This window comes from Coregonus clupeaformis, chromosome 8 (assembly GCF_020615455.1).
Source record: "Coregonus clupeaformis isolate EN_2021a chromosome 8, ASM2061545v1, whole genome shotgun sequence".
Classification (NCBI taxonomy): domain Eukaryota; kingdom Metazoa; phylum Chordata; class Actinopteri; order Salmoniformes; family Salmonidae; genus Coregonus; species Coregonus clupeaformis.
Genome location: NC_059199.1, coordinates 31684189 through 31703945, shown reverse-complemented (window position 1 = coordinate 31703945; position 19757 = coordinate 31684189). Strand labels below are relative to the sequence as shown.

Here is a 19757-nt window from a genome sequence, read left to right as displayed (position 1 = left end):
TGGGATTGATTCCTCCCCTTTAGTTGCAGTTTTTTTGCAGCCCCCTGTTGCCCATTTATACAGTACGGTTGGTGTGAGCCAAGTTTGAGCCGGTCCACTCTTGTTTCAGTAGAGAAACAAAAATGAGGAACACATTTTGTGACACACGATGTGACGAATCCCGGGTCTGATATTTTGACCGAGGCGTACATCGGGCACAACAACGCAGAGACGAGAGAGAGAGAGAGAGAGAGAAACAGGGACAGCGATAGGAAAATGGAAGTGAAAGGGGACTACAGAAGTGGTAAAGACTATCACTGTGGTCATGCATGATGGAATTGGAACACATCGACATACTGCTCTGCCCCCCCCCTCGCACCTAATGGGTCAGTTAGTTTAACCCTGGGCTATGAGCGCTCCCCCACTATAAACCAGGAACCAGTCCAATGGAGGAACTCAACTCAGAGCCACATGAGGCTATAAGAGGCCAAAGCCCACCTACAGTTTGATCCATTCCAAACCCCGACCTCATACAGGGCAGCTTGGAATGCCCTGCCAAGACAGAGGGCTTGGGAGATGCAAGGCCTTAATGTCTAGATCTAAATCTGGGTATGGGGAGGTGAAAACGTCAAAGCCACGGCACAGGGAGAACTAGGACAGGGGTAGTTGGGAGCCAGGACTAAATCAACCAGCAAGAGGTAATAAATGTCAAAATGATCACAGCGAGCTTATATCACCGCCTATATTACTGTCATGTCAGAGAGATTAGGGGAAGGAGCACAACAGCAGATCCGACCTGAACCATCTCTTCCTGTTTCGGAGAATCACAAATTAGCAAACAGGAAAAGAGATTCTCCGAACAGGAAAGAGGCAGGGAAAATAACATGGATCTGGGATGATGTTGAAAATAATGATGAGTACGATTTCAGGTTCTTGCTGTACAGTACAGGTAAAGTACCCATATGCATAGAACTGTAAATATCCTATAATAACCTAAGGTTGACGCACTCTTGGTGCACTTAACTCTTGTCTATTAAAATCCCTCCAGATAATATGTGAAGAGGGAATGTACCGCGTTGTGCTGCCAGTGCTGTACAGTGTGAACTCTATCAATGGGGTCAGAGCACCTTCTCAACCTACGCATGCACATTCACATCAAATCTCCAGTCCCATCGACCCCAACCCTCCCTCCTCCCCTTCCCTGAAAGTCTCCTGTGTTTCCATAACCATCTCAATCATTTCACATTCTTGTAGTCTAGTCGGAAGCGAGCGAGGTATTTCCTCAATCACCACAATTCCCTCCCTTTCTTTTCAGCCATATGGAAGCGGACACAAAATCTCTCACACGCAAAATGTATTTTTACTCCTCCATTTTAGTCTACAGCCAATTGAATCCCCCTCTCTCTTCGGATATTGAGAAGGTGCTAAATTATTTATTTCTGAGAACGCTGGGCAGATGTGCTGAAACTAAAGCAGAGAAAAGATGCCTTACTGAATAACAGCCACCACTTCACCCTCGTTTCACCTGGAACCTTCCTTTACAGTGGGGAAAAAAAGTATTTAGTCAGCCACCAATTGTGCAAGTTCTCCCACTTAAAAAGATGAGAGAGGCCTGTAATTTTCATCATAGGTACACGTCAACTATGACAGACAAAATGAGAAAAAAAATCCAGAAAATCACATTGTAGGATTTTTAATGAATTTATTTGCAAATTATGGTGGAAAATAAGTATTTGGTCAATAACAAAAGTTTCTCAATACTTTGTTATATACCCTTTGTTGGCAATGACACAGGTCAAACGTTTTCTGTAAGTCTTCACAAGGTTTTCACACACTGTTGCTGGTATTTTGGCCCATTCCTCCATGCAGATCTCCTCTAGAGCAGTGATGTTTTGGGGCTGTCGCTGGGCAACACGGACTTTCAACTCCCTCCAAAGATTTTCTATGGGGTTGAGATCTGGAGACTGGCTAGGCCACTCCAGGACCTTGAAATGCTTCTTACGAAGCCACTCCTTCGTTGCCCGGGCGGTGTGTTTGGGATCATTGTCATGCTGAAAGACCCAGCCACGTTTCATCTTCAATGCCCTTGCTGATGGAAGGAGGTTTTCACTCAAAATCTCACGATACATGGCCCCATTCATTCTTTCATTTACACGGATCAGTTGTCCTGGTCCCTTTGCAGAAAAAACAGCCCCAAAGCATGATGTTTCCACCCCCATGCTTCACAGTAGGTATGGTGTTCTTTGGATGCAACTCAGCATTCTTTGTCCTCCAAACACGACGAGTTGAGTTTTTACCAAAAAGTTATATTTTGGTTTCATCTGACCATATGACATTCTCCAAATCCTCTTCTGGATCATCCAAATGCACTCTAGCAAACTTCAGACGGGCCTGGACATGTACTGGCTTAAGCAGGGGGACACGTCTGGCACTGCAGGATTTGAGTCCCTGGCGGCGTAGTGTGTTACTGATGGTAGGCTTTGTTACTTTGGTCCCAGCTCTCTGCAGGTCATTCACTAGGTCCCCCGTGTGGTTCTGGGATTTTTGCTCACCGTTCTTGTGATCATTTTGACCCCACGGGGTGAGATCTTGCGTGGAGCCCCAGATCGAGGGAGATTATCAGTGGTCTTGTATGTCTTCCATTTCCTAATAATTGCTCCCAAAGTTGATTTCTTCAAACCAAGCTGCTTACCTATTGCAGATTCAGTCTTCCCAGCCTGGTGCAGGTCTACAATTTTGTTTCTGGTGTCTTTTGACAGCTCTTTGGTCTTGGCCATAGTGGAGTTTGGAGTGTGACTGTTTGAGGTTGTGGACAGGTGTATTTTATACTGATAACAAGTTCAAACAGGTGCCATTAATACAGGTAACGAGTGGAGGACAGAGGAGCCTCTTAAAGAAGAAGTTACAGGTCTGTGAGAGCCAGATATCTTGCTTGTTTGTAGGTGACCAAATACTTATTTTCCACCATAATTTGCAAATAAATTCATTAAAAATCCTACAATGTGATTTTCTGGAAAAAAATGCACAATTTGTCTGTCATAGCTGACGTGTACCTATGATGAAAATTACAGGCCTCTCTCATCTTTTTAAGTGGGAGAACTTGCACAATTGGTGGCTGACTAAATACTTTTTTTCCCCACTGTACATCTCCTTTCAGTAGTACACTCCGCACACGCACACACACACAGCAGTCTCTGCCTCGCTCACACACACAATGTGCTGTCTCGCTTTAATTCTCTCTCTCTCTCTCTCTCTCTCTCTCTCTCTCTCTCTCACACACACACACACACACAGCAGTCTCTGCCTCGCTCACACACACACTGTGCTGTCTCTCTTTAATTCCCTCTCTCACACACAGCTGTCTCTTCTCTGAATTGAATTGAGCTGCACCCTTGCTCCCCTACAGAGGTGAGGAACGCTAGGAGGTATTCCCCTCCCCAACCTCAGTGACATCCCCACCCTTAGTCACTCTGATTCCTCATTCACCACCACCTTCTTCCCAGCTGCAGTCTCTATATGCAGCAGTAACACTGTTTTCACCCAGTCGGCATGTACTCTTAAGTGGACTTGCTGCCTGCTTTCAGGATATGTCGATACACACAACAAGGAGGGGTGAACTAGTGTAGCTCCGAGTGCTCGACTCCCACTCTGACACACCACCTCAAGAATGTAAGCTCAGAGGAAATGAGCCTCGGCTAGGAGTTACTGAAAAGAAATGACTGCATCACATGATCGTAAAAACAAAAGACATGCTGTAAGCAGAGATGGGTGAATCTGGATTGGGTATTGATTCTCAGTGTGTGTCTGGTGGTATGTTTCTAGAAACACTGCATTTGATAGCTGCAAAGGCTAAACACCCTGTTAATGTGCATACTCTGCATAATGGATTATATAAACATTGAGCAGTCCATCAAATATGATGGGGTTACCGTCTAAACACATCTGATGGGTTTAGCTTAAAGCTTATTTAGACTCCAATTCTACAGAGCACACATAATATACACATTTGTTAGCGCATGCTTGTCTTAAGACTAAAAAAATTCATAACATGAACGTCTCTCTATTTTTAGATAAAGGACTCTGATTCTCAATCAGTTCTGTGACTACTGTACTAAGACTGCATTATACACAGGCACATTTGTTTTGAGACCAATTTTAAGTTGGACAAATCTGCTGCTATGATTGAATCCAGACCTCGACTGTTGATAGAGATCAACAAACCGACACACAGTTAATAGCAATGTAGCAATCTGCCTCAAAATGAGGTAATCTGCGTTTCCGTGAGTCATTCGTGGGGGGAAGCTGAAGAGGGGGAGAGAGAGAGACAGAGAGAGACAGAAGGAGAGAGAGAAAGAAGTGTGTGGTTCCAGCTTCATTCTTCCAGAACAGAGTGAGGAGGCCCCAAAGCTGGGGTAGAGGGGGAAAAGCAATCCCAGTACTAGTCCTGAAGGATTTAGGGTACTCTGTCTTCCATTGGCTTCCCATTAATTAATGATGGGGGATTATTTTGACAGATAGTCATCTGACCTGATGTGCCATAGAGCTAACCCTCTGGCTAATTGAAAGGTAGCTTCATGACCCTGGAGGATTACAGAGATGCGCTCCTCCAGCCTGAGGCTATGCAGATAGGGGAGCTTGTTTGTGCTGGGTCAGGCCAGAGGGCAGTTGCATTTATAAGCCTGGGAAAATGAGGAAAATGACAAAGCGCCAGGCACAAAATGGAAGCGTGTGAGCGGTTAATGCAATGGCAAAGCGTTCGGGCTTAGACTTTATCATTCAAATTGAAGTGCGGCCGCTCACAGGCAAGGCAATCATTGCCCTTTGCTTGGGTCTTTAGATGCCTGGCACGGGAATGCCAAAGCAGGCGTATCGTTCGGTCGTTCTTTGACATCAAACAGCTGAGGCAGAGCGGAATTGGGGGGGGGTCTCTCCTGAAAAAGTCAGGCTGCTACTGGAGGTAGGGTTGGTGGAGAACCTGATTGAGAACGTGGCCCCAGTTCATAAGGAAGCATAAGGTGGTTGCTGACATTTGAATGGAAGTCCTTCCTGACTAGTAAGTAATGCAATGAACCACGCACATTTCTATCAGAAATATTTAGGAAATATTTACTCAGATTCTCAGTCAGATACTCCTGGCCGCAGGCATCTTTCAATCATTCATTGTGTTTTGGCAAGGAGGTTCGATATTTAAAAAATATATTTTTTTCATTGACCAACCTTGGACAATAAACCTTGGACATCAGCACTCCACCAGACTGGGTTAGCTTGCAGAGCTTAAAGGGATAGTGCAATATTTTGGCAACGAAGCCCTTTTTCTACTTACCCAGAGTCATATGAACTTGATGAGCATGCTAGCTTTTCCAGTACACTTCTAATCATTGCGCTAAAGCTAGTTAGCTAAACTACCTTCAACTTCTTTCAAACTGCACGCAGAGACATACAAATGGCATCCATGAGTTCATCTGACTCTGGGTAGGTAGAACAAGGGCTTTTCCTCGAATCACCAAAGTCTTGCACTATCCCTTTAAGCTCCGCAAGCCAACCCAGTCAGTTGGAGTGCTGATGTCCAAGGTTTGTACATTTTGCTAGTTTTTTTAGGCTAGTTATTTGGCTTAGTTCTTTGTAACACACGTCTTCAGGCCTCGGGCAAGGTTACTAGGTCACATTGGACTAGCTCTGCAAACTACCTCCATTACATCTAGTCTTGATTGGAGGCAAATGGGCAGATATTCTCTAACTTGTTTATTTGTACCTTCCCGACAGGTTCTCCATGGGGGCAGGCTTAGCATCTCTCTGGGCGCCACGGGGCAGTCTGATAAGCCACCATGGCCAGGTGCCTGCCTCTCTCCTTATCTCCCTCACAGAGATGAAACCTCACAGTCTGGCAATTCTAACTACACCCCCTTAACATGGACACAACTGAGGCAGGAAACAAAATCTGCTCAATCAAGATGGATTAATCGAGATATGACAATTCATTCAAGATTAACTTCCAGTGGCCTCCAGCCAGTCCATCCCTGAGGAGGACACCCCCGGGAACTAATGCTACAATACAGTAGGGTACTAGCCCCGGGTTTATGTCAGCAGACATTTCAGTGCCAGTATTTCTTCTCGGCTAGATTAGTTTATTCTTCTGTCCCTGAGGAGGCTTGTGTGTGTGTGGGTCCAGTGGATGGCTTGCCTGAGGAAGTGGTGTGTGTATGTGCGCATGTGTTCTGCTGGTCAATTCAGAAGCGTTCCAGTGAACAGTGACAATAACGCTATGCACCGAGCCAGCTGGACCGCCCACTAAGGAGGGGGGCACTGGAGAGACAAGGGGTCGCGACACCCTGCCAGGTTGTTGAAATTCTAGCAGGAGTCATCTCAGAGTTCTATGGACTTTTCTGTTACTGTTTTACCCTTTCTAGCTCTCTGCCTACATGGACAGATCCAGATCCAGATCCAGCTGGCGCCTTGTCGACACTAATGCGCCGTCTCTGGCACGTGCCCGCTGAGCAAGTGTCGAGCGAGAGAGTGGGGCTTTTTCCTTTCGTCAGCAGAACTCTGTTCTTTCTTTTACTCCGAGACCATGGGTCACGTGACCGAACGCTCCTCTTTAAGAGAAAGGACATAATCTCCTACTTTGTGCTCTCCACCCTTGTTACAATCCCAACCTTAAAGGGGTGTTTTAAAAGCCACCCCCAGATAAATATCTCAGCGCTTTCATCTGAAGTTAAAGGGAACAGAGAGAGCTTTTAAAAGGATTCACAAGTGAAAATGAAGGTAACGGATTGTGTTTGTGCTACAAAGTGGTTTCATTTCAGTTGCTTCCTTTCAAATGTGTTTCTGCACACAAAACTCATACTGTTATGGGATGAAACACTGTTCAAAGCCAAGGACAAAGTCAATGGAGGTTGGACCAGGTTTTTTCTCAGGTACTTGCAAAGTTGCGGGGCTGGTGGGAGTGCCAGCCAGCCCTGATACTGTAGTCACAAGGCAACGCTGCTAGCTAGAGCACCAGAGGCTTACTTCTTCCCCACCTCCCACACGTTTCAGCAGTGTGCGCCTACAAAGCACCTTTGTTCTCAAAGGGAGACAATTCAAAATCTCTAAAAGGATTCCCACGGACTCTAAATGTAGCTTTTGCGTTGTTCAACTGATCGAAAGGCGGCACCCATTTTGACCAGGCAGAATCCACAATGTAACACAGCATAGCTGACATCCTACAAAGCACAACTGACGCCCAAGTCAAAGCTAGCCAACATAAGGCTGTTCTGTGTTTATTGGATCAATGTGTGAAAGCATGGGAGCAAAGAGAGGAGAAAGTGCATGCAGAGGAAGAGCGGACTCTTATTCGAAGGGGGGAAAGAAGCGATAGACCTACACTGAGGATGTTAGTGAGGAGAAAAGAAAACCCGGAAAACTGGCTCACACCAACTGTATTCCCGCATTAATAAAAAAAAACTTATCAGAACCTCTACAAACCAAACCTGCCCAGCAGATGACTGAGAGTAAGCTGTGAGAGAACGTTAGTCTCTGACAGAGTAAATGATGGAAAAATATCAGCCTGCAGGAGTTTAGCCCTGATCCCAGTGTGTGTGTCCCCACAAATGTCTGTGTGTGTTTTGCACATATGCTCGTGGGCAGGAGTGGTGTATCAGTGTGTGTATGTATCATTAAGTTGGAGTAGGCAGGCAGCCGTCACGTTCTCAGTGGGTTTGACTCACCGATGACTGCTGTGGTGACCTGGTGCTTGCTCACTCCCAGCCGGTTCTTCACCTCGCAGACAAAGGTGGTGTTCACAGCCTCATCCACCTTCCGCACGATCAGCTTGTTGGCGTTGATCTGCACCGTGTCAGGCATCGAACCTGACATGCTGTGTGTGGGAGGGAGAGGGGGAACAGGAGTGAGAGAGACAAACGATTTGGAAGAACCACAGCCATATGACCCGTTCCTGTTCCACAAATCCCGTTCCATATTCAGAACCTCAACTGGAGGAGCAGGCTGTCGGCTGCAACAACAGTCCATCTAACCGCCATCTGTCTATCATCACGAGACGAAACGAAGACAATGTGGATAATCAACAAGAAGAGAAAAACAAATTAAATATGGTTTTCTTTTCCATTTAACTGCTGCAGAGATGCTTGTGTTCCCCATTACGAGATAAAAGCAAGCTGCTGGGCCCCAGAGGACGGGCAATATTGGTACTCTAGCAGATCAGGTTGGAATTGTTAATTGATTGTTTATGCCTGACTGACTCCTTCTGTTGTCTGGGATAGACAGGGGAGACATTGTCTAAAGTAATTCTTCGGGCGAATTAAGACCACAATGGGGAAGGATACTCCAAAAGTCTGGGACAGTCATAAGAAGGATACTCCGTACGTCTGGGACAGTCATGAGAGGGATACTCCAAAGGTCTGGGACAGCTATGGGAAGGGATACTCACACTGTCCAAGTGACGGTGGTGGGGGCAGGGTTGCCAGTGGCCTGGCAGGTCAGGACAGCGTCGGTCCGGCCGATGTACCAGTTGTTATCATAGCCCACTATGGACACAGTCGGGGGATCTGAGAAAGAAGGGGAAAAGTACGAAAGAGAGAGAGACAGAGAGAGAAACAGACACAGATAGAGAGAGGAGAGAGAGAGGCAGAGAGAGAGCGAGGCAGAGAGAGAGAGAAAGAGGCAGAGAGAGAGAGAGAGAGAGAGAGAGAGGCAGAGAGAGAGAGGCAGAGAGAGAGAGAGAGAGAGAGCGCGAGAGAGGGAGAGAGAGCGCGAGAGAGAGGCAGAGAGAGAGAGGCAGAAAGAGAGAGAGATAGAGAGAGAGAGAGAGAGAGAGAGAGATGTTACTGCAAGTGAACACTGATTACCTACTGGAGTTCAGGAGTGGAAGAGACTTCGACACAGAGGTTTTCACAGCAAGAGTTGACCTATAAAGCATCAGTGAGACTGAAAACTACCGCCAGAGGAATGCAGAGATATGACTAGGGACTGATGTCTCACGCTAGGTAAAAACAAACACAGCAGCCCTAACATGCTTCTGAAATGGAGGATGTGAACCATGCTTGTGTGATGAATAACCCAACCTTGTCTGAGACCTGAGACCTAATGCCTATATTTAAAAAAAGTGTTTTTTACCCACTTGGTTGAATAAGACGGTTATTCAAACAGTTATTTCAGTAATGCCTAGGCTTTGGTTCAGAGGGTTAACATTTGTGTGGCGTGGGTTCGAAACCCAGTAGTTCACGCTTACACTCGACGGACAGCTTCATGGGGAAGGTTTGGGGCTTGTCCTGGGTGCGCTGGCTGATTATGCAGGTGACCTCTTTGCCGTTGTCCTCGGGCGTGGGCACCAGGAGGTACTCGCTCCTCACCGTCACCGTGCCGTCCGGCCCTTTTTTGGAGGTGGTGTTTTCAGTGCCACCGACCGCTCCCATCCAGTTGATGGTGGCCGCTGGCTTGCCGTCAGCCGCCTCACACTGGGCCACGACCACTGGTTTGCCGCTGGTGATGGCTTGGACGATAACGGGAGATGCAGAATTCTTGGGTTTAGCTGAGAGAGAGAGGAGAGATGGGGAGCGACTGCATGAGTGAGTTTGTTGTTGTGCATATACTGGAAGTGTGGTCCCTCAGAGTTTAATCAAAGATAGAGTGCAAGAGAAAGGCAGCAGTGATTCAGCTGGCGAGCATGAAAAGCGAGGCGATCGATGCGGCGGCTTAACAAGGTGGGTGCATTGGAACTGATGGGTTTCGTGACACCGCATTCATTTGAGGACACCATTAGTCATAGCACCGGAGCCCTCTCTTCGCCGAGTGCAATTAGGGCACAGACTGACAGAAAACAAACACCAGCTGCTCACCAAGCATGACCAGATTGGTGGTGCCTTGCTCATTGCCGCTGGGGTAGGTGGCGTACTCGCAGGTGTACCGCCCGGCGTCGGCCATCTTGAGGCTGGTGATGGTAATGGAGGGGTTTGTCAACGTGCCATGGATGAAGCGGACACGTCCAGTGAAGGGAGATTCGGGGAAGCTCTCGCCGTATGTGGGGTGAAAGACGGCAATGTTGTCCCTCTGGCCTTCTGTGGGCTCCCATATCCACGACACCTGTATCCAAGAGGAATGACAAGAAATTAGACAAGATCTTAGAGGGTTGCAGGATGGCAGTCTATGGACATAGATTTCACAGATCCAGGGGTATGAAATAGCATATTAAGAGAAAAGGTGAGCACCCACACTGACAGAATTTCAATGCAGAAATGTTTTCGGCCACAACGGTTGCTACATTAAAACTCTAGAGAACATCTTTACAGTACTGTCCTTTCTTTTCAAGGAAATCAGAGAGCAATATTTGTCTTTCTCTGCGTCAAGGCTGACGTGCACAGCAGGCTCTCTCATCATGTGTTATCTGGCTACCTGTGTGAGCTTGGTGTTTCCTCCGTCGACAAACTGACAGCGAAGGTCGACCGACTCGGTGGGGTACGCCTCCACCTCCGTCTCCACCCTCACCCGCTGACACGAAGCTGCTGTGGATGGAGAGAGAGAGACAGAGAGCGAAAAACAAATAAACATCATTCAGCCTCTAATTTTCTGCCTGTGGCTCAGGCTTACAGAACCCCCCCTCACTACCATCTCAGTTCCACTGAAAGCCCAGTGTATAGTAGAGATTGATCAGTACAGCATGTCGCCAGCCAGCTCGACAAGGGTGGAAAAATAGGGTGACTGAGTCTTAGCGGGTGTGCATCTAACTGTGCCAGCGCTGAGATTGTATAGAGTGTGTGGGTTTGTGTGTCTGGGAACAACTCATACTAATGCTGAGTGTAGAGTGATTGAACAGTGCATATGTGAGTGACTCTGCCATTGAACCAGAATTCCCACCGCAGGGAGACAAATGGGGCCGGGGCTGTCAAACTTCTTTGTCTACGACCGGAAAAGCAGCAATCAGCTCGATTTAGAGTTTATTTCTCAGTATCTATCTGGACTGCACCTCACCCTCTCACATCCGCCCCCTCCCGAAACGACATTAAATCACTGTGATCAAAATGCACCATACAGTTTGAGGACATTATTCACAGTGGTGAATGCTCTCTCTGTAGCAGGTATAAGTGCCAAACAGGCCATAATGCTGAAAGTGTCTCTTTCTCTTTCAGCATTAAGGCCAGTTTGGCACTTAGTGCATTTGGAAAGTATTCAGACCTTGACTTTTTCCGCATTTTGTTACGTTACAGCCTTATTCTAAAATGGATTTGAAAAATGCTCATCAATCTACACACAATACCTCAATGACAAAGCGAAAACAGGTTGTTCTTAGACATTTTGGCAAATGTATTAAAAATAAAAAAACAGAAATACCTTATTTACATAAGTATTCAGACCGTTTGCTATGAGACTCGAAATTGAGCTCAGGTGAATCCTGTTTCCATTGATCATACTTGAGATGTTTCTACAACTTGATTGGAGTCCACCTGTGGTAAATTCAATTGATTGGACATGATTTGGAAAGGCACACACCTGTCTATATAAGGTCCCACAGTTGACAGTGCATGTCAGAGCAAAAACCAAGCCATGAGGTCAAAGGAATTATCCGTAAACCTCAGAGACAGGATTGTGTCGAGGCACAGATCTGGGGAAGGCCTCCATCATTCTTAAATGGAAGAAGTTTAGAACCACCAAGACTCTTCCTAAAGCTGGCCGCCCGGCCAAACTGAGCAATCGGGGGAGAAGGGCCGATGGTCACTCTGACAGAGCTCCAGAGTTCCTCTGTGGAGATGGGAGAACCTTCCAGAAGGACAACCATCTCTGCAGCACTCCACCAAATCAGGCCTTTATGGTAGGGGCCAGACGGAAGCCACTCCTCAGTAAAAGGCACATGACAGCCCGCTTGGAGTTTGCCAAAAGGCACCTAAAGGACTCTCAGACCATGAGAAACAAGATTTTCTGGTTTGATGAAACCAAGATTGAACTCTTTGGCCTGAATGCTAAGCGTCACGTCTACAGTGAAGCATGGTGGTGGCAGCATCATGCTGTGGGGATGTTTTTCAGCGGCAGGGACTGGGAGACTAGTCAGGATTGAGGCAAAGATGAACAGAGCAAAGTACAGAAAGATCCTCCAGAGCACTCAGGACCTCAGACCGGGATGAAGGTTCACCTTCCAACAGGACAACGACGCTAAGCACACAGCCAAGCCAACGCAGCAGAGGCTTTGGGACAAGTGTCTGAATGTCCTTGAGTGGCACAGCCAGAGCCTGGACTTGAACCTGATCTAATATCTCTGGAGAGACCTGTAAATAGCTGTGCAGCGACGCTCTCCATCCAACCTGACAGAGCTTGAGAGGATCTGCAGAGAAGAATGGGAGAAACCCCATAAACACAGGTGTGCCAAGCTTGTAGCGTCATACCCAACAAGACTTGAGGCTGTAATCGCTGCCAAAGGTGCTTCAACAATGTACCGAGTAAAGGGTCTGAATACATATGTAAATGTGATAGTTTTTATTGACTTGTAATACATTTGCTAAAATGTCTAAAAAGCTGTTTTTGCTTTGTCATTATGGGTTATTGTGTGTAGATTGATGAGGGAAAAAACTATTGAATCCATTTTAGAATAAGGCTGTAACGTAACAAAATGTGGAAAAAGTCAAGGGGTCTGAATACTTTCCGAAGGTACTGTACACCTGTGTCATCACACCAGACTGAGCCTATTATTTAGAAGTATCAAAATAGAAGGCTCTGACTCACACAATTCACACCCAGCTCATATCCTGTTCATGGATTTCCAGTAAACTGATTTCCTTGTATGTCAGCCTTTTAGATAAACGAGGTATGACTATTGTGAATCTTAAAGGTAAACTCAGCGAGATGACGTTGCATGCAAGTAAACACAGTGGGTCGATTTCCACAACAACTAAGAGCGTTGAAGCGTGAGGCTAAACTTCTGCTGTTTTGGTCCGGTAGCTACCACATTCTAGCAGCGTGAAGCGCACCCGTGTACATGCGCACATACTCTGTGTGACTATGTGAGAGCAAAGTCTTGCATCGCACTCATCTCAATATCTGTAGTGCTGTTTGTTGTAACGTTATCTCGCTGAGTCTACCTTTGAGCACACTTAGCAGTGCTGTGCATGAAAGACCCGGCATGGGCATAGCCTTGAACCGGTTCCTTCTGCAGGCTAAGCTGAGATGAATAAGAGAAGGCAGGTTAAGATCTCTACGTCTTTCTTTCAAAGCACTTCAGTGTGAGGTTCGAGCTGGCAACCACAGGAGTTCCTTTGAAAAACAATGACTTCCAGCATCAACAGAAAACACGTATTAGATCCGAGTGAGCGCAGCATCGAGAAATCAGCTCGACAGTATCACGAAGGAGAGCTGTGCTTCAGCTCAATACGGGCTGACAGACATATGTAGAAGAAGACCAGAGAAACCCCAATCATTAGGCCTGCTTCTTACTGGACAGTATTGACCGTCAAATCATGAAAAATATACAGTACCAGTCAAAAGTTTGGACACCTACTCATTCAAGGGTTTTTCTTTCTTTTTAATATTTTCTACATTGTAGAATAATAGTGAAGACATCAAAACTGTAAAATAACACATATGGAATCATTTAGTAACCAAAAACGTGTTAAACAAATTTTAGATTCTTCAAAGTAGCCACCCTTTGCCTTGATGACAGCTTTGCACACTCATGGCATTCTCTCAACCAGCTTCACCTGGAATGCTTTTCCAACAGTCTTGAAGGAGTTCCCACATTTGCTGAGCACTTGTTGGCTGCTTTTCCTTCACTCTGCGGTCCAACTCATCCCAAACCATCTCAATTGGGTTGAGGTCGGGTGATTGTGGAGGCCAGGTAATCTGATGCAGCACTCCATCACTCTCCTTCTTCGTCAAATAGCAATTACACAGCCTGGAGGTGTGTTGGGTCGTTGTCCTGTTGAAAAACAAATGATACGAGTGTCACCAGCACAGCACTCCCAAACCATCACACCTCCTCCTCCATGCTTCACGGTGGGAACCACACATGCGGAGATCACCCGTTCACCTACTCTGCGTCTCACAAAGACACGGCGGTTGGAACCTAAAATCTCCAATTAGGACTCATCAGACCAAAGGACAGATTTCCACCAGTCTAATGTCCATTGCTTGTGTTTCTTGGCCCAAGCAAGTTTCTTCTTATTATTGGTGTCCTTTAGTAGTGGTTTCTTTGCAGCAATTCGACCATGAAGGCCTGATTCACGCAGTCTCTTCTGAACAGTTGATGTTGAGATGTGTCTGTTACTTGAACTCTGTGAAGCATTTATTTGGGCTGCAATCTGAGGTGCAGTTAACGCTAATGAACTTATCCTCTGCAGCAGAGGGAACTCTGGGTCTTCCTTTCCTGTGGCGATCCTCATGAGAGCCAGTTTCATCATAGCGTTTGATGGTTTTTGAGACTGCGCTTGAAGAAACTTTCAAAGTTCTTGAAATTTTTCGGATTGACTGACCTTCATGTTTTAAAGTAATGATGGACTGTCGTTTCTCTTTGCTTATTTGAGCTGTTCTTGCCATAATATAGACTTGGTCTTTTACCAAATAGGGCTATCTTCTGTATACCACCCCTACCTTGTCACAACACAACTGATTGGCTCAAATGCATTAAGAAGGAAAGAAATTCCACAAGTTAACTTTTAACAAGGCCCACCTGTTAATTGAAATGCATGCCAGGTGACTACCTCATGAAGCTGGTTGAGAGAATGCCAAGAGTGTGCAAAGCTGTCATCAAGGCAAAGGGTGGCTATTTGAAGAATCTCAAATATAAAATATATTTTGATTGGTTTAACACTTTTTGGTTACTACATGATTCCATATGTGTTATTTCATAGTTGTGATGTCTTCACTATTATTCTACAATATAGAAAAGAGTAAAAATAAAGAAAAACCCTGGAATGAGTAGATGTCCAAACTTTTGACTGGTACTGTATATGTTTTATTCTATAGTCCTGTGACACTCTTATCAAGTCTACTCAATTCATGTAGACATTCTTTATCAAATATATTCCTTGATCATTCCTGCATTAGTCAGGAATCATTAGGGATCATTAACATCACTAAGCAAACAGGAGTAAGCGATAGCCTATTGTCACAGGGCTCATTTAACAGGCAGACTTGAGCCCATGGAATATATGCAGAGCCAACATCACATGCATCTTCCGGCTTGTAAGCAGCAGTGAGCAGGAAAGATAAAATTATTAACACCTCAGCCATAATCAGTCGTGTTATCCACACTGGGCCAATTACAGATTTCACACACGCACATTTCCCCTGCTGCCTGATGGCTTTTACTAACGCTCACCTCGTATGTACAGTGTTTCTGATTTGTTTCCGAACTTCATCAAAGCAATGTTGGCCAAAGTGAAATGTGGGAAGCGAAGAAACAGTCGAAATGAGACAAATTATTAGAGGAAGCTTTACAACCTGGAGTCTGGCTCATTTAAAAAGCGTGATCAGTTCTGTACGTGGAGCACCCTTGACATTTAACAATCCGAACAAGCAAAAATGTAGTTAGTCAAGCGCAAAGGCGTAATTACCGATATTTCTGCCAGAACGATGTGAAAGTGGCAAGGGGGGAAGGCACACAAATGAATAACAAGGGTTCAGGGAGGAGGCGCTCTGCTGGAGCCACTTGTCGAAGAGCCGTGTTATTTCAGGCTGGATTGGAGACAAAAGAACAGGTACGGGTTCTGGCCGAGTTGTCAGGCAGCCAAAATGAAGAGAGAGAGAGCGAGAGAGAGAGGAAGATGGAAAGAGAGATGGAGAGAGAGAGAACGAGGGAGGGAACGAGAGAGAGAGAGCAAGAGAAAGATGGAGAGGAGACAGAGAGAGGGAGAGAGGGAGCCAAGGCCTGCAGAGGCGGTACTAGGAGTGTGGAGGGCACAGGTGCAGAGAAACTACAGAGTGAGCTGGGAGAATGGGTGAGCTGCATGTGGGCACTCTGTTCTTTTTGTATATATTTTTTCAAAATAGATGAAAAAAAGAAAGCAGGAAAGAGGATAGAGTGCTGCTGTGTACTTTAGCCCAGAATGTGTCGAACACGAAATGAGTCGAAAGCAAAGGCACCTTTCCCGCCCGCCACTCTTTATGTGGCTGACCCGTGATGAGCATTGGTGCAGTGATGACATCTCTGCCATATTAAAGCAGACCTCCGGTGAGCTGGCCCATTCATCCCCCTCTCCCTCTCTCCTCCCTTGCGCTTCCCTTCCCACATCTGAATCCATTAGCTCTGCAGGTACACTGATCACAGCCAAATGGTCCACGCTAGAGGATTAGGTCGTGGCAGCTAGGGTCATGCCGCGCTCTCGCTCTCTCCCTCACTCTCTGCCACTCACCTTGGTCTCCCTCTGTCCTTCCTCTCTCTCTCCCCATCCCGCTCTTCTATACAAACACAAAAGGCACACCCTAATATGGACAGAGCACAAACTCAATAAACACACACCATGCAGGAACAAAGACACACACACCTCACAAAAGGGACACACACAGATAGACACACACACACACACACTCAGAGTGCCTCCAGCTGTTTCCCCTGACTCTCCTGTCGATCGGACAGACACTAAGCAGACTGATCCTCTCAACTGGCTGTCACTGACTGCCGGCTAGCTCTCTCGCTCTCCACTTCTCCCTTTCTCTCCCCCTCTACCTCCCTTCTGTTCAGCCCCTCCACTCGCTCTCCCCCCTCTCGCTCTCTTTTCCTCTTCATCTCAAGGTCAAAGTAGTGCTCCCTTCTCTCTTTTCTGCATTCCCCAATCCCTTAGTCCCCATCTCTCTCTTTCATCTCCACCACTTTGCTCTGTGTCAGACCTTCTTCATCTGCCGCTCTTCCTTTTATCTCCCAGGGTCTCAAGTCGGCTCTCTTTACCTCCAATGTCCCGTCACGTCGTTCATTCTCTCTTAAGCCTTGCTCCTGCTTGTACACTCCCACTCACTTTCTCCCCACTCCCCTCACCTCCCCCCCCTCTCTTTGTGCCGTTCTTCTACCTTCATTTTTCTATTCTGCCCGTCTGTCCTTGTAAAGGGATAATGGTGATATGTATGGGAGTGTGTGCACAAGCTCTATAAAGAGATATACTGAGATATTGAAATTTGATATGTGTGTGTGTGTGTGTGTGTGTGTGTGTGTGTGTGTGTGTGTGTGTGTGTGTGTGTGTGTGTGTGAGAGAGAGAGAGGGAAAATGAATTGTGTATCTTTGTGTAAAACAAAAGGATATATGAATTTAAGTGTGTGTGTGTGTGTGTGTGTGTGTGTGTGTGTGTGTGTGTGTGTGTAGAGAACTGGCGATTGCAAGATCTGCATAGCATACAGTGTGTTCCACTCTGAGTGAATCCTCTTCCCAAAGGGGTTCAGTAGCCATGCATCATGTCTCTGGAATGGCTATCCAACCGCACAGCTACAGCTCTACTCCACAGCCCTCCTATGATAAATGTATGTGGGCCTCAGCACTCCCTCTCACAAACCTGCTAACATACCCCCAAACACAGTTATCCACTGTACATAACCTATCTACAACATACCCCCAAACACAGTTATCCACTGTACATAACCTATCTACAACATACCCCCAAACACAGTTATCCACTGTACATAACCTATCTACAACATACCCCCAAACACAGTTATCCACTGTACATAACCTATCTACACACAGAAAATAAAGACGCTATTCATTTGGCTACAAATGCATGTTTATCAAACATGCATGAATGTGGACCTAAGCTGTGTGCGAGACAATGTTTGTCTTCATACTTCTATATACAATTATTTTATCATTCCTGTTCAGAAAAGCCCAAACACAGCCCTGCAGCCTTGGCGCTCCATTCTGCCCGATTCATAATTCATCCGCCTGGTTAAGAGGAGAGAGCTCTCCCTCTTATTAAATTATTGACAAGCAACATCTACACTGCACCTGGCCAGGGGGAGGAGGAAGAAACAGATGGGGAGGAGGAGAGGGAGAGGGTACGGCAGGAATGAAATGAGAGAGAGAGAGAGAGAGTAGAGGTGGATTGGGTGAGTACGCTGCGTTTCCCCATTATTTAGAAGCCTTGTCGATGCCTTGTTGCCACGGACTCCACTGCTTCTGTCATGGGGCCGCAATATTAATTTGAGAGCCATTAGAGTCGGTCTCTTGTCTGCCGGCACACAGTACTAGAAGTTAATAAGTGAATGGAACAGAGGCAGCGCAGAGTGAATGTCAGCTGACAGAGAAAAGCACTTAAGACGAATTAAGTCCAGTTGCACCCAGTGACTTTGTCGCACGTCAACAATCGTCGCTATTAAGAGTGGTCAACGACAAGCCAGACCCTGCCCATGTAAATGTCTTTGATAGAGGTCTGTTGAAAGAATGGATGTCACACCTTCCTTCCTTCCTTCCTTCAAATATGAAAGGGAAAAGATGCGTAGGAGCTGGAGTAATGGGAAGGGAGAAGTCTGGAGTAATGGGAAGGGAGAAGTCTGGAGTAATGGGAAGGGAGAAGTCTGGAGTAATGGGAAGGGAGAAGTCCTTTGTGGACATTTGACATTGTTTGGACAATGCCTTTTTTCTGTGGTGGGATAAACGCAGCTTTTCCCCATTACCACATGTCAAAGCCATAAAGAAAAGCCACACCACTACAATTACAGGGCATCCACTCCGGTTCCTTTGCCAGAAATCCCAGACTATGGGCTCTAAATCCCACAATCCATCCAAAAACGACACTTCCCAGAATCCCACCTGGGCTGTACATTATTTTCAATTAAGAAAAAAAATGACATTGTATTGCAGTGAAATGTGTTGTTTTAATGAGTGTTTGTCATCTACGGCAGAGTTTCCCAAACTCTGTCCTCAGGACCCCAAGGGGTGCACGTTTTGGTATTTGCATTCGCACTACAAATAATCAACTAATCATCAAGCTTTGATTATTTAAATCAGCCATGTAGTGCTAGGGCAAAAACCAAAATGTGCCCCACTTGGGGTCCTGAGGACCGAGTTTGGGACATGCTGCTCTACGGGCTGTCGTGTAACGTAGATCTGTCATGTACCGGAGCAAAGACCTATTTAGCTAGGGATTAACGTCATGGTTTTAGGAAGGTATTTATTCCTAAATCTAACTATTAATATGGTGAATAATAAACTAGCTCTGTGAGTGTGTTGGGGGGGGCTCTCACACGGAATAAGGTGAGTTTTTAAAGAGCACAGTATCGTCACCGAGTAGCAGGCAGCAGTGTCCACATTTATAGTCAATCATCACGTTAAGAAAACCACACAGGAGGGGAAACATTGAATTACATTAAGGGCAAGATACTTATCCACTAGAATGAGAATAGGCAGCTTAATCCGAGTATGTATTACAGACCTATCACTGTCCTGAACACAGATGAAAAGGTGCTGGGAAAGGTCCATGCAAATACTTTTGAGGAAGGTCCTTGGAGGAATAATTAGTCCTGCTCAGACCAGGTTTACTTCATACTGCATTGTTACAGTTCAGACAGTAGGTACTGCAGGTTGTTCCAGACTCATCCGCTCAATTGCCTGGTTATTGATTTTGTACAGTGGTCTTATCTGGTAGTCTCTGTAAACTGTAGTACTCCATTGCACACGGTTGCTTTTTCTTTTAAGTAAGCGGGTACAAAATGCAGCTCAAATATTGCGCAATTGTTTTTTGTTTTTTTACCTAGCATAGTAGTGGGTGGGAGGGCATCGACGGCTTGTAAACAATGATGATTCAAATAGCAGCTGATTCACTCCAGGCACTGGGCTAGCCCTAAGGAAGATACTTCACCTGATTTGCTTCAGTTAACC

General features: G+C 46.0%; 1 protein-coding gene across 3 annotated transcripts in view; it reads right to left on the bottom strand.

The window, feature by feature from the left end:
* Window positions 1-19757, bottom strand: part of LOC121571563 (poliovirus receptor homolog) — a 75482-nt gene that overhangs the window by 40936 nt on the left and 14789 nt on the right. For 2 of the 3 annotated variants that reach the window (XM_041883098.2, XM_045221939.1), the window contains exons 2-6: window positions 10366-10475; window positions 9813-10056; window positions 9206-9505; window positions 8405-8522; window positions 7686-7834 (exon numbers count right to left, since the gene is read on the bottom strand). In XM_041883098.2, the coding sequence (XP_041739032.2) occupies window positions 7686-7834; window positions 8405-8522; window positions 9206-9505; window positions 9813-10056; window positions 10366-10475 (921 nt within the window). The remainder of the gene's footprint in view (window positions 1-7685; window positions 7835-8404; window positions 8523-9205; window positions 9506-9812; window positions 10057-10365; window positions 10476-19757) is intronic. The other variant, XM_045221938.1, reaches the window with a different exon arrangement.